This window comes from Cynoglossus semilaevis, chromosome 1 (genome assembly GCF_000523025.1).
Source record: "Cynoglossus semilaevis isolate Cse_v1.0 chromosome 1, Cse_v1.0, whole genome shotgun sequence".
In the NCBI taxonomy this organism is placed as follows: domain Eukaryota; kingdom Metazoa; phylum Chordata; class Actinopteri; order Pleuronectiformes; family Cynoglossidae; genus Cynoglossus; species Cynoglossus semilaevis.
The window spans coordinates 22648301-22661217 of record NC_024307.1 but is presented as its reverse complement, the minus strand read 5'-3'; the positions used below and the strand labels follow the sequence as shown (position 1 = coordinate 22661217).

Genomic DNA, 12917 nt, shown 5'->3' with positions numbered 1-12917 from the left:
AATATTTACATGCAAACACACAAACAGAAAAACAGTGACAAAGGCTACATCCAACTGTTATCCAACTGTACATGGACATGGAAAATGATGACCATCATTGACATCATTTACCTATGTTTATTTAGAGTACAGTTATGGTAACAGGTGGACAATTATTGGAATTACTGTTCCAATTCTCAAGCCGTGGCACCAATAATGAAGTAGTGGCAATGAAGTAGTGTCCTTCTGCTTAATGACGTGGCACCAATAATGAAGTAGTGTCCTTCTGCTTAATGAACTTTGCAGAAATCATGATTTATTACTGCAAACAAACCAAGGAAGACTTGTTTAAAAAAAATAATATACATGAAAATAGTGATCACTACAGTTGACCGTCAGGTGTCCTATGTTGAAGATTCAAGGTTTAGTGAGAGAGTTCACGTACTGTACTGTACTGATAATTTCGTTTTCAACATTATAAACTTAACAGTGCAATCTTACTTGAGCTTATCTCACTGCGGAATGCTTCATTCTGGATTTTTGCCAGCATTCTTGATGATACTAAGAAGTAAATTAAGTTGTTCTTCTTCATTGAGTGATAGAACTTCTATTGAGTGATAGAAAAAAAGGAAACTTCAACTCCTGGGGCTGTTTCTTTATCTTATGAGATATGAGCTTATCCATCTCAGTCCAGATAACTTCAGCAGCTGGGTAATCCAGTCACAGAGTTTTTTGGTTTTTCTTTTTTAACCACATTACCCACCAGCTTCACTGTGAAACAAAAGCAACAGCACACACGTGAGATTAAAGAGGGACCGAAACCTAATCTGGAGAAAGGCCACTGCAGGAAGAATGTACTGTAGGTCCACTAGTTCATATTCCCTGATGTTTATCAGTCCCTTTATTACCAGGCATTCACTGTGACCCTTAGCCACAGTGGTTATTTAACACTTAAACTATTGACAACCAAATGAACACCAATCCCAAATTAATACAATCGACTACAAATATATGTAAATACATTTTTGTAACCTGGTACAGTGAACAATTTAATACTGACTCCTTGACACCTTGGACCATGACGCAACAGGTTGAACCAGGAGTGGAAAAAGTAAACCTTTACCAGCCTTTGAAGTACAGCATGAGCAGGAGTAAACTTTAGTGACCCCAGAGGCTGCCATTAAACAACACAACAAGTCAAGGGGCTGATAAAGCAGCTCTATAAATATATATTTCTCCTGGATACATTTGTATGCTTGATGTCAAACAAAGGTTTAGTAGGAGGATTTGCATTCAATACAAACAGGAGCTTCCATGTGCCAAGTGACTAGACGAAAACAATATCTGAGGTGTGTGTTGGTCGGACTCAAACCAAGTCTTTGCACTGCATTGGTTCGTGGTTGAGTCTCTGAAGAATTGTTTGGAATTAAACAGTGTGTTCTAGACTAAACACCCTTATAGACTCTGATATGCTGCAGTTTACGTGATGGGTGTCCCGGGTGTTCCAATGCTTCACTTGACACTGAAAAAAAGAACACAGAAATCCCCAACACGCTAGGACAAGAAGAAAGAAAGCACAGCACAAGACCTTCCTCCTCATAAAAAATGTGACTGAACTGCAGCGGCTCCAACAGCCCTGAGAAACAGACTGCAACAGAAATACCACAGTGTACCACCACTGACCAAAGCTATAATTGTTTTAAATTTTGAGCCAAAAAGTAACCCCCCTATTTTTCTGATATCCTACCTGTCAATGTACAGCAGAAGTGATGGGGTTGCCATCCTGGGTTGTCGCCACAAAATCACAGTAATCCAACACAAAAAAGAACAAATGATTTACTCTTCCCAGAAACTCACACAAACACAAACAATAACTCCTTATTTGGTTCATGCGCCTCACTTCAGACTCCAAAGAGCTAAGGCTCCACAGTTTTGTTAACAGCGAGTGTGAATATGCCAGTGTGCAGAGTGAGACTGAGGAACGTGCTGATCCTTGCACCTCCCAGCTGAGTGTGAGAAGCAGGAATCTGGAGGCAACCCGGAGAAATGAATAACTTTTACAAGTGTGCAGGGAGGAGGGATGACAGAGACTTGACTGGATCAGAGAGGGAAGGAGGAGTCACACAACATGCTTCACGCCAGGATGCAAGTAATATCATCAAAGAGAAACTGTTCTAAATGGAAACCGCAAAGCACTAAACAGACACCTGAAAAGTCATTACTTAGTGGGGAGACAACTAATTTGGATTAAATAGTACTTACTTATTAGTACACAGTCATTTGCATGTGCCTTTAGGGCATAGCTTACAAGCATCCAGGACTTTTACCTTGAATAAATATATATATATAAAAAGAAATTAAGGTGGCCAAGGTTTACTGCGCCTCTCGGGACTAGGGCATAGCTAACAAGCATCCAGGATTTTTACCTTGAATAAATATATATATAAAAAAAGAAAATTAAGGTGGCCAAGGTTTACTGCGCAGCAAAAAAGCCAAGGCGATCTCACACAACACACAGCTCTCCTATGGATCTGGCCTTAACTATGTAGTCACACACTCTCTGAATCTATAGCAGATTCAACCTGGCTGACAATCAGTGCAGTTGTGCAGAAACTGACCATTCAAGAAATGCTGCACTGTTCACCTTCCATCATTTGGTGCCTCTGGCTCACAATTCAACATTTTAACATGTGAACCACATCATCACTCAAGTCGAAGCTCTTACATTTTAACACGTGAACCACATCATCACTCAAGTCGAAGCCAAATTCATCACCATTATACTATCACTGGTTATGTTAATTCAAACCAGAAGAAATGTCTTTGTGTGGAAACACAAAAGGTTCGCGAGAAATTATTTTATCTCGATTTAATCAAGATTAACAAGCTGGTTGTGTGCCAATTATTCAGACAAAGACAGAGAAAAACACTTATAGCATAATCCACCTTATGTGCAGTATTTTGTAGTTGATATTACATGCAATAAGGTCGAAAAAATGTCAGGTAGAAAAATGTTTTCAGGTGTTATTTTTGTGTTTCTGTTGTATGGTACAGAGTGTTAACATATATTAAATATACGTAGTAAACCATTTTACTTCATAGGGCAGGGTTACAGTCTTAGGGAAGCATGCAAGAGTTGAAGTAAAGGACATAAGGTCTTGGCTTAGTGTCTTGGTCAAACAGCTTGGGTAATGCCTAACTTCTGTTGCAACAAAAACTGCAATGACAGGAAATTAAGGCACAGGTAATTACATTACTGATTACACTCTGACAGGCTGTCTTGCTGATATTGACTCGTGCCCATGCATGTTTGTTAGAACAACCATGTTTGCCTTTGCCATCAATAGTTAAGCTGTAACTAATCATTTTAATTAAACATGATGGTCAAAGTAATCACAGTATTGCTGTCCATGCTTAGATCAACTATTTGTGAGTCATTGTCTAACAACTGAGAAGGAAAAATAAATAAATAATTCATTTCAATTTTTTTCTGGCATACACAAACATGTCATGTGACCTGCACAATTCAATTTTTTTCTGGCATGCACAAACATGTCATGTGACCTGCACAATATCACATGGGGTAAAACCAGACCTATCCCAGCAGTCATCAGAGGATTGGCTCCACCACGCAACCTCAACACTAATTCGAAAACATAGGATTGAGCCTTAGATCTTTGGCTGTAAAGCATTTTGTCACAACAACGATTGACCAACTTTCCACTGACAAGTGGCCTGCAAGTAGTTTATACATAAACACACAATAAACAAGGACAAAAAGTGAAAAGCCTCTATCAGATCAGCTGTTAACAAGCGATTTGGATTCTAGGCACCACCATCATCTGAGTGAAACTCAGGCATTGCGTGATCAGGTTTTTATTATCTGAGGAAAAACAGATCACAATTCCTACCGCTATTACTTTACTGTGCTAAAATTGGCCAATAATGTTGGTTGCCCAATATTATCGGACATCCCTAAGAGAAAGTTATGCAAACTTTGAGAGAACTGATTATTACCAGTCAATCCAGTACAAGTTGACATCACCACCACCCAAAAACTAACTACATCATGACAATAACTAGTTCTGATTGGTCATTGCCATGAAGCAAAAAAGTAAAGAAAAGGTCAAAATACATCACAACGTCTAAGAGTGGCTGTAGTACTGTCTTATGTCCGATACAAATAAATGGAGGGTACACAGATCTTGCTGCTTTTGAAGCTGTATTATATGGTCATCAAATTTACCTGAAACCTATAGTAGTCACTTGCAGCTAAATGTAGGCACACTGTCACTGTGTGTGTCACATTTGATTGAATAATCTTGAGGAAAACATAATAATGGCGCAATGGCAAAGTACACAATCGTTTTGATTAACTCTGGGAAAAAAAGTCAAGGGAGAATCCAAACATACCTGTTGAATAGGCTTAATAAGGGACTGGGTTTCTTCTGCGTGACGTGTTCTTCTTGCGTGATACCTGAACCCATGTACGACAATACAGGAGATGATGACAGAGTCACGTCTGAAAAGGCAGCGCTGCCGCTTTCATCCGTCTCCAAGGTTACAATGGCGCTGGAGTCGGAAGTGACGGTGAAATCCAAGATGTCTTCATTGGAGACGGAGAACTCGGTGCTCATGCTGGACACGCTGCACACAGAGATGTCGTCACTGCGGTTTAGAGCTCCTATGCCCAGCCCTGTGGTGGTGGGCATTCTGAGGCCAGGGCTAAAGAGGCGAATTGAGTCATAGCTGCTGCGGGGGAAGGTGGATGACTTGCAGATGATGGTCTCGCTTGAGAGATTGTCGTCCAAAGATAGAGTAGCAGGAGGACCATCACTGGCGTGCAGGATGTGCATCCCTCCATGGCATGGTTGCTGGTGACCATGGAGGATGGGTTCTGGAGGGTTGATCTCCAAAGTGGGGATGCCCGAGTCCTGGGATGTGAGACTGTGACTGTCCTGGTCCAGGTCTGAGCAGCTTTTGTGGGGGCTGCTGTAGTTGGTTGGGGTAGAAGAGCAGGATGGCTTGTAACTGGACAGGATGGGCTCGCCACGTGGGGATGTGGTGGCATCATGGCAGATGTGATTGCTGTGGTTGTCAGACTCAGTCAGGTCTTTGACTGCAGAGCCATTCAAAACTGTAACTCCTCCAGACACACCTTAAAAAACAAAGAATGTGACTGAGTTAGTCACTGACACTTCCATTACACTCTAGGGCTTTTTAGGGCTGTCAAATGATTGAAATTCTGATCTGAATCTGGTTAAGCTCAGGGTAGCTATGTGTTAATCACATGAAATTGTGATCTTAATTAATCATGAGCAAAAAAAAAAAACATTCCTAAATTTTTGCTTTCAAAGTTTTGGTGATGACTTTAGCAACTGTGTCAGTCAGCATCGACTTACTTACTGTCCTGTGCTTGGTGAGGCAGGTCTGACACAAGGCCAGGGATCTGAACTGACCCCCACCTTCCCACAAATGCATGCTGAAAGCTGTGATAGTACTCTAAGCTAAAGGTGGTTCAAAATGAAAACTTTTTCCCAAATAATAATGTGCACTGATTGTGTAGTGAAGAAACAATAAGTGGATGGACGGTGGAATTATTGTGTATGTGTATATACACTATATATATATCTATATCTATATCTATATATATATATATATATATATATATATATATTATATATATATATATAAATATATATATATATGTAGTGTGCATTACACTTCCCAGATGTTACAATGGTAAAACAAATTTATAAATGCATGTGCAAAAGTGTAATTGGTACAACAGTCCAAACTAGATTGATTAAAGAAAATAATCACATTTTAATCCTCACTAAACGTACAGAACTAAAAAATATTGCAGCCAAGCATCACTAATCAGACCTAACTTGCTGTAGCCAATTTCAGCTGACAAAGGACAAATCACTGTAATGGTCCATTACAGTGATAGGATAGGACAGAGATATACAAACATTGCCACTTACAGTAATGCTTATGGCTTATACTGTTTAAAACAATTTAGCTTTTTTGTGTTTGAAATGTGCAGAAGAAAATGGACTGTGGGGGAAAAAAAGCACAGAAAATCGTGCAAGCAAGAGGTTCTTAGTCACACTAGGATGCATGCCACTGACGTTCCTACTGTGAAGCAACAAAGGGCAGTCAAGTTGCCCTTAAAAACAGAACCTGCAAGGTTCTTGATGCACATCGCCCTTTTGCCAGTTTCAGAACTTACACTCTGCTAAAAATGTGTTTTATTTAGCATTGCAATTTTGCACCATCACCCCCTTCTGCAGTAAATAGTGTCAATAAAATATTATTTGACTTCAGGTTTGACAGAAGTGGCTGGTGGCTGGTTGTCATATTCAGACTTGCATCTAACCCAATACTTTCCTTTTGTCTACAGTTTTATTCACCTTTGGAATCCATCCCAATACTTTTCTACTACTACAGTTTTATTCACCTTTGGAATCCAACAGTTTGTCCAATTGATCACTTTCTTGCCTTCTGTCTTTTTATTTGTTTTTACTTCCTGTTACATTGTTTCTATCTTTACAGATAGTATTTAAGAATGTAAGAAACAAAAAGGCAAACTCAAGATCTGCAATGTGAAGGCACTGTTCCAGAGACGGCTCTGAAGCGACAGGAAAGGAAGTGGAAATTAAGAAAAATATCAAGAATAATATGCAAGACAACACAAATTTAAATAAGGTGACAGATTTAAGAGGTTGGTTGGATTGCACTGGTTTTCTGGTTTGACATTATGCAGTAGTAACAGCACATTAAAGACAGCTGGCAAGATATGTTGTGTAATTAAAAGCTCTTTTTTTCTAATTTTATTTATTGTTGTCAATCGAACAAGCAACTCCTTCAACTGCTTGCTGAACTGCTAATTTTGACAACTCTTTTTTGGTGGGTTTTATGGAAACTTTTTTTTGTGTCTATTTATATAGTTTTAATATCTAGTGACAGACCCTAAAAGGTCTATATGCTGCATCAACCGTACTCATTCAAAAATTATTTTTTTCTCAACAAGATTAGATACAGGTATGTAGGAGTCCTGAGTTGAAAACTAAGGTGGCAGCAACCAGTCTGTAACCGGAGTCTGTTTTGTAATAAGAGAATTTAAGCAAGCAACATTAACACTTTAACAGCAGGTGGGGGGCTTAGCTTTAACTGCTTTGTCCATAGGCTCTCTATCCTTTCCATCAAATTAACTCCTGAGACTTGAAAGGTCGATACATTCCTACATTTCCACTTTAAAACCTTCAGGTTACAAACTGACAAACTGTTTGATCGCACTTTAAAAAGATGCTTAATTTTGAAGGAGTTTGGAATCAGAGTGTTTGTTTAAAAAAAAAGGGCCATGGCCATTACAAAGAAATTGGGGCTTAGATTCCAAACTTAAAAGTTAAATTCCAAAGTTAAAATAATTACAGATAGATTTATCTAGAATTCTTAGTAACTTAAAAAGCAGGGGGGCAGCTACAACAACAATAATAATAACAATAATAATAATAATATATTTAGTACTCAAGATTAGCATACTACTATGTACTATGACCTTCAAATGGTCATGTGACCCTGGCAGACTTTGTAGCAAAACATAGCAGGTACCTGCTGCAACATTACCACTCAACTAGAATTTATTTAACATTAGGAAATCTGTAAACCAATGACTTATATCATATTATATGAAAAACAACTGACATTTGATGTATTTTTAAAAAAAAAGAAAGACTCAACATTCCTTGAGACCTTAATCTCCAAGGAATGAAGCAGTGGAGCATGTGTGTGTGTGTGTGAGTGGGTGTGCGTGTATGTGTGAGAGGCAAAACAACTCAAACACACATGATGTTGATGTTAACAGTCATGAACAACACAAAGTTGCTTTTACTGTCAACAATGTTCAACTCTCACTTGCTTGACCCCTTTCAATAACAAGTGGCAAAACAAGCAAACTCTTAGCCAATATCCTAACCAGGATGAGAAGTATTTTTTAAGCCAAACGTCAAATGTCAATATAGTTCATTTACAGAGTAAACATAATTAAAATATTTGCACATATATGTATAAAATATTGCAAGTCACTGCTTTGTCCATGGGTTAAGTTCTAAACTGAACTGAACTGAATGTGCTGCGGTTTATATTTTTAAAAAAACCCTTGGTTGGTTTACTGATTGACTTCAAAGTTTACATATAAACCCAGGGTATGTCGCAAACTCCTCATTTCAAAAACATGTTTTGCTTAAACATAAATACTTATTTATATTATAATGCAAGCAATTGGTATACATATTTTTGTCCATTCTTAAAGGACCAAAAATTTGTTATGAAAATATATTTTTAAAAAATATATCTCAAAGGAAAAATTATGATTTGACATCAAGTCACAGCCCACATGAGATGGGTTTGTGGGCCAGAAGTGGCCCCCAGCCGGGAGTCTGTTAGTTTGGCTAATGACCTAACTAAAATAGGGTATTAAAACCTTGAAGTACATTGCATGGTGGTATTATTACATAATTTATATATATATATATATATTTTATGTGTGAGGCTTAACATCATTAGCTACCTCAGCAAGTGGCGCTGTGTTAAGTTGAAGCCTGCAGAATTAAACAATGGTATTGAACCTTTAACAAAGGCTGCAGAATATTGAAGCTTGCAGAATTAAATTGAACCTTTAACAAAGGCTGCAGAATAGGGGTTTAGCTTTGGATGCGGTGGACTTTGCTTTACTTTAGTTCTAGATTTGACAACATTTGTGGTATTATCAATGACAGGTGGATGTGTATAAGGCTTCACAGTGACCTACCACAGCGGCTGTCTCTCTGGTCCTCCGAACCGGGGCTCATGTTCGCCATAGTGCTGGAAGATGCTACAGGTGGCCGGCAGGTATACGCCGGTTTAAGCGGTCCATGATGATGTTGTGATCACTGCTGCACCACTATGGTCACCATCTCCTTCCTCCCCCTCGGTGAACACTACCAGCACCAGCGTGGTGTCATTGGTCAGGTCAAAATGCAGTGGAGGAAAGACAAGCAGTCAGTCGACACCAGCCGGACTCGTCCGCCAGACGCACTTGCCGCTGCTGACGCGAACTTGCTGATGTTTTCTCAGCACTTCCTCAAAAATGATTCCCGTGTTCGGTCGAATAATGTGGAAAACTTGGTTAAGACCTCCGGCTCTTTGTCTAAAGGCAGCAAACGCTCATTTGTCATTAAACTAACCATATAAACGAGCAGTTCGCTGGGTTTGTCCATTTATTGTTAGTATCTCATACCTGTCTCGAAGCTTCCGCCGCCATTTTAAAACAAACTTGTATTAAGAGAGTGCGGTGTAATCGAGCCAAGAATGCTCTCAGTCGATGGATTCACCTGTCTGGACATAAAGGCATAATTAATCGACTGTACAAAAACACATGAATAGGAAAATAAAAAACAGAGACATAAGTTACAATTTTATTACATTTATAAAAACCTATTTTAAGTGTTTTAGCTAGACCTAAAAGTGGCTGGAGGCAACTGTTTGTACTTTTCAATTTTTACTGTGATTTGTTTTTGAGGGGACTAAATATCCGGCCCAAAAAAACTCAATTTATATTAACCTTTTTCTTATGATGGTCGAAAGAGACCCCTTTTAAGCCTTGGTATATTTTTGTGGGCCTCTTTGACCCTTGAAAAACATTTAGAAATGTATTTGTCCTGTGTGCATTTGCTTTGCGACCATCAGTCCTTCACTCAGAACGTTCGTTGGCTGTTTCTTTTTGCCCGACTGCGCAAGTGCTATAATAAAATGGAGGGAGGATATCTGATATTTAACACGTTTTACTTTACACCATTGGTGGTGACGTATAATATGGAATGTAATTATCCAGTTCACAAATAAAAGCACTGACAGAGCTGCCTGAACATGACGTTCACATTGATCTCTAGTGCCACCAAGAGGCTCTAGAGATTATAGTCGAAACTGCTCAAATTTCCGCCCTTTCCACCAACTGCATTGGGATGCAAAAACAGACACGGTGTAAGACAGACTGTGGTTTGGTTTACGTCTTTATTAGATGTTAAGAAAATCCACAATGAAACAAAAATAATTTATTCAGGGTGTACATGAACTCAGAACAACACGGCCTCTCTGAACTGATGGGCTTTGAAGACAGAGGAAGAGGAACTGAGGGTGGAGGAGCATCTCTAGGGTGGGAATGAACAGATGAGGAAAAAAAAAAAGTTTTTAACCCAGGATGATCTTTGAACCAGTGTGCATTTGAAACGCAGCTGCACTCCTGTCAGTGTCGTTCCAATTGCAGCTACCTCAACTGCAAATTTTCTTTCACCATAACGTTTTTTAAATCAAACATGGCCTATGAAAATGAGAGATTTCAATAAAGGCTGTGATGCTTTCCTTTCGACCCCCAGGTAAGTGCTTTATCTTACTGCAAACATTCATCTACAAGATCTAGTCACACACACTCGCATAACATTCTCTCAAACACTAATACAAACTCACTGTTTTTTTTTTTCTTAAATAAAATATTTTCATCAACCCAACAAAAAAAAGATGGGAGTGTGATGTTGGCATGCTGCATTTCTAGAGACATTCCACATATGTTTTCACTTTTTTTCCCCATCTCTCGCTCAAAAGTCATCAACATGCACAAAATGATTTGAATGACTTTTTTTCTACTATGCTGTTGAATGTTTTCATGCGCCCAGTTATTGCATAGAACTCAGGGCTTTTCAACCACTTTACATTGCTTATGCAACCAACAATGGCTTAGTTCTTAGTTTTGTACCCCTCCAAACCCCTACATTAATGGCAGTCGTCTCCACTTGCTGTGAAACAACTGCCAGTAATTTCTCTAAAAGTAAACGAAAGGTTCTATGTTTAATGCATCAATGCACTGTCACAGGTCTGAGTACAGAATATACAGTTGCGCTTATAAAAATTCCTGAGTGTCTGGTGATGTTCAAAGGTAGGGGGCTTTACCCTGATGAGTACCTTTCGTCCAAGCTGCAGGGGCGAGACATTTGCCCAATAAGTCTGGGAACATGGGGGTTTGCAGTATTTGCAATTTTACAACATGAAGCCATTTCCGAAGCCAAGCCTGGGCCAGACACCTTCACCTGCGACAGTGCATTTACGAGTCCGCTCATGCTGCCCGTGGAATTTAATGGATGATTACAGTTAGCTGTGCTTTAGTTTTATAATATGGCCAGCTAACACAGGAAAACATACTCTTAATGCTATCAAAACACATTGAATTGGGGCCAAAATATACATCCTAAATACCAGAAAAAAAACAGCAGGTCAAATAGAGCTTCAATTTTAGGGTCACATTAGGCTCTCTTCAGATTCCTAGCCTCAAAAAGATTGTATCCATAACAATCCTGCATCTGAACTGAGAAAGTCATTATTCCTTCAAAAGCCATTATGATACTCTCTACACCTGTGGTCTCCAACCTTTTTTGTATCAAAGACCGGCCGACTGGCATCAGGCATTACTGCAGACCGGTAATACTGGGTATTTATTGAAAGATCATTTAATTTTTGAAATAAAACATATTTTAGACAAATTTCTGTTGGTATCATGGTCTAAATTACCCATTGTTTTGAAACATTGTCAGATTATCTTTAACTTTTTTCAGTTGCCAGTGTTGTTTTAGTGTCCCACTGCAGCCTGGTACCAAATAACCTACGGACTGGCACCGGGGGTTGGGGCGCATTAAAACGTTTTATCATTTGTTTTCATAGCAGGTTGGTCAGAAGTTACTTGACATTTTTTCACTATTGTACATAAACAGTTGGGCAAAAAGTCGCATGGATACTAACGTTAATGGGCATATATCGGACGCACGGAAGTCACACAAATCAGATTTGAAATTTTAGATTTCCGTGTCTACATTGCCTCGAAGTATTGAAATCAACATGAAATAATCAGATGCATGTTGCTTAAGCCTGATAAACTAAGCTAGACCTCAGTTATTGTGCATTTCTGCACTCAAGCTTGCACGCTTCTCGTACACTCACTCTTGACGAGTGCTTCCACACAGTCTACTATGCTGACACACAGTGAGACAAACTCAGACAAACTATGAAGATATATATCAAACCCAAAAAAAAAAGCACACCTCACATGAAAAAAAGAAAGATTTTACATTGGTGAAAATATGTCATCTATGTTTTTGGTTTGAATTTTTTCTTAACACATTTTTTTTTTTTTTTTTTTTAAATGGATCATTAACAGCAGAGCATCACTCCCTGACGGGCATGCTTTGCCTGGTGGGCCACAGTAAACTGATAGGATATGGACATACACTAAACAGTTTTACTTGAAAAAAAAAACAAGCCACAATAACGAGGAGCTGTGACCAGGCATTGCTTTTTCATTTTTCTTTTTTTAAACTTTTTTTTTGATGGTTTGAACTACAAACAAAGCCAGGATCTGCCAACAACTGATAACAACAGAACTTGAGCTTAAAAAAGTGTTTGAACATATTGATAGCACCAATAGTCTGTGCCAAACAAATTACAAAAAAAGAAAAAAGAAAAAAAGGTTAATTCAAACGCAAAAGTAGTTGGAGTTATTTTTTTCTTGGTAGTTTTTACCTCACAACACGTTATCTTTGTTTTCTTACCAGATTCTCTACAGCATTGCATTTCAAGTAGACAATTAGTATTTTGCCAAAACTCCTTCAGAATTTTTAAATCTTTTTTTAAAATGTTTTCCCTCCTGTTAGCCTCAGAAACCATACTGCTTTGTATCAGCATTTGAAAAACTATCACAATTCCAAAAAAAAAAATTGGACTTTTTTTATGAAAGGATTTTACACCGGGAGTTGGTGGCTATTTATAACTCTGCACACATTCTCTACTTAACATTCAGAAAGTCTTTCAAAACTATAGCAGTTAAACTCTGAAAAACAACTCATAACTCT

The 12917-nt window shown here is 38.5% G+C and overlaps 1 protein-coding gene and 1 long non-coding RNA gene across 4 annotated transcripts in view; both read right to left on the bottom strand.

Moving 5' to 3' along the window:
* tbc1d14 (TBC1 domain family, member 14) overlaps positions 1 to 9332 on the bottom strand; it is a 34728-nt gene extending 25396 nt beyond the window's left edge. The window contains exons 1-2 of one of the 3 annotated variants that reach the window (XM_008319709.3): positions 8795 to 9332; positions 4393 to 5137 (exon numbers count right to left, since the gene is read on the bottom strand). In XM_008319709.3, the coding sequence (XP_008317931.1) occupies positions 4393 to 5137; positions 8795 to 8843 (794 nt within the window). In that variant the 5' untranslated portion in view covers positions 8844 to 9332. Of the gene's footprint in view, positions 1 to 1726; positions 2265 to 4392; positions 5138 to 8794 lie in introns of those variants that run through there. The other 2 variants (XM_008319703.2, XM_025057570.1) reach the window with 2 other exon arrangements.
* Positions 3007 to 4385, bottom strand: LOC112487329 (uncharacterized). Its single transcript, XR_003050342.1, has 2 exons — positions 3544 to 4385; positions 3007 to 3496 (listed from the first exon to the last, which is right to left on the bottom strand). It is a non-coding gene; the product is annotated as an uncharacterized LOC112487329 (long non-coding RNA).
* Positions 9333 to 12917: the final 3585 nt, after the last annotated feature.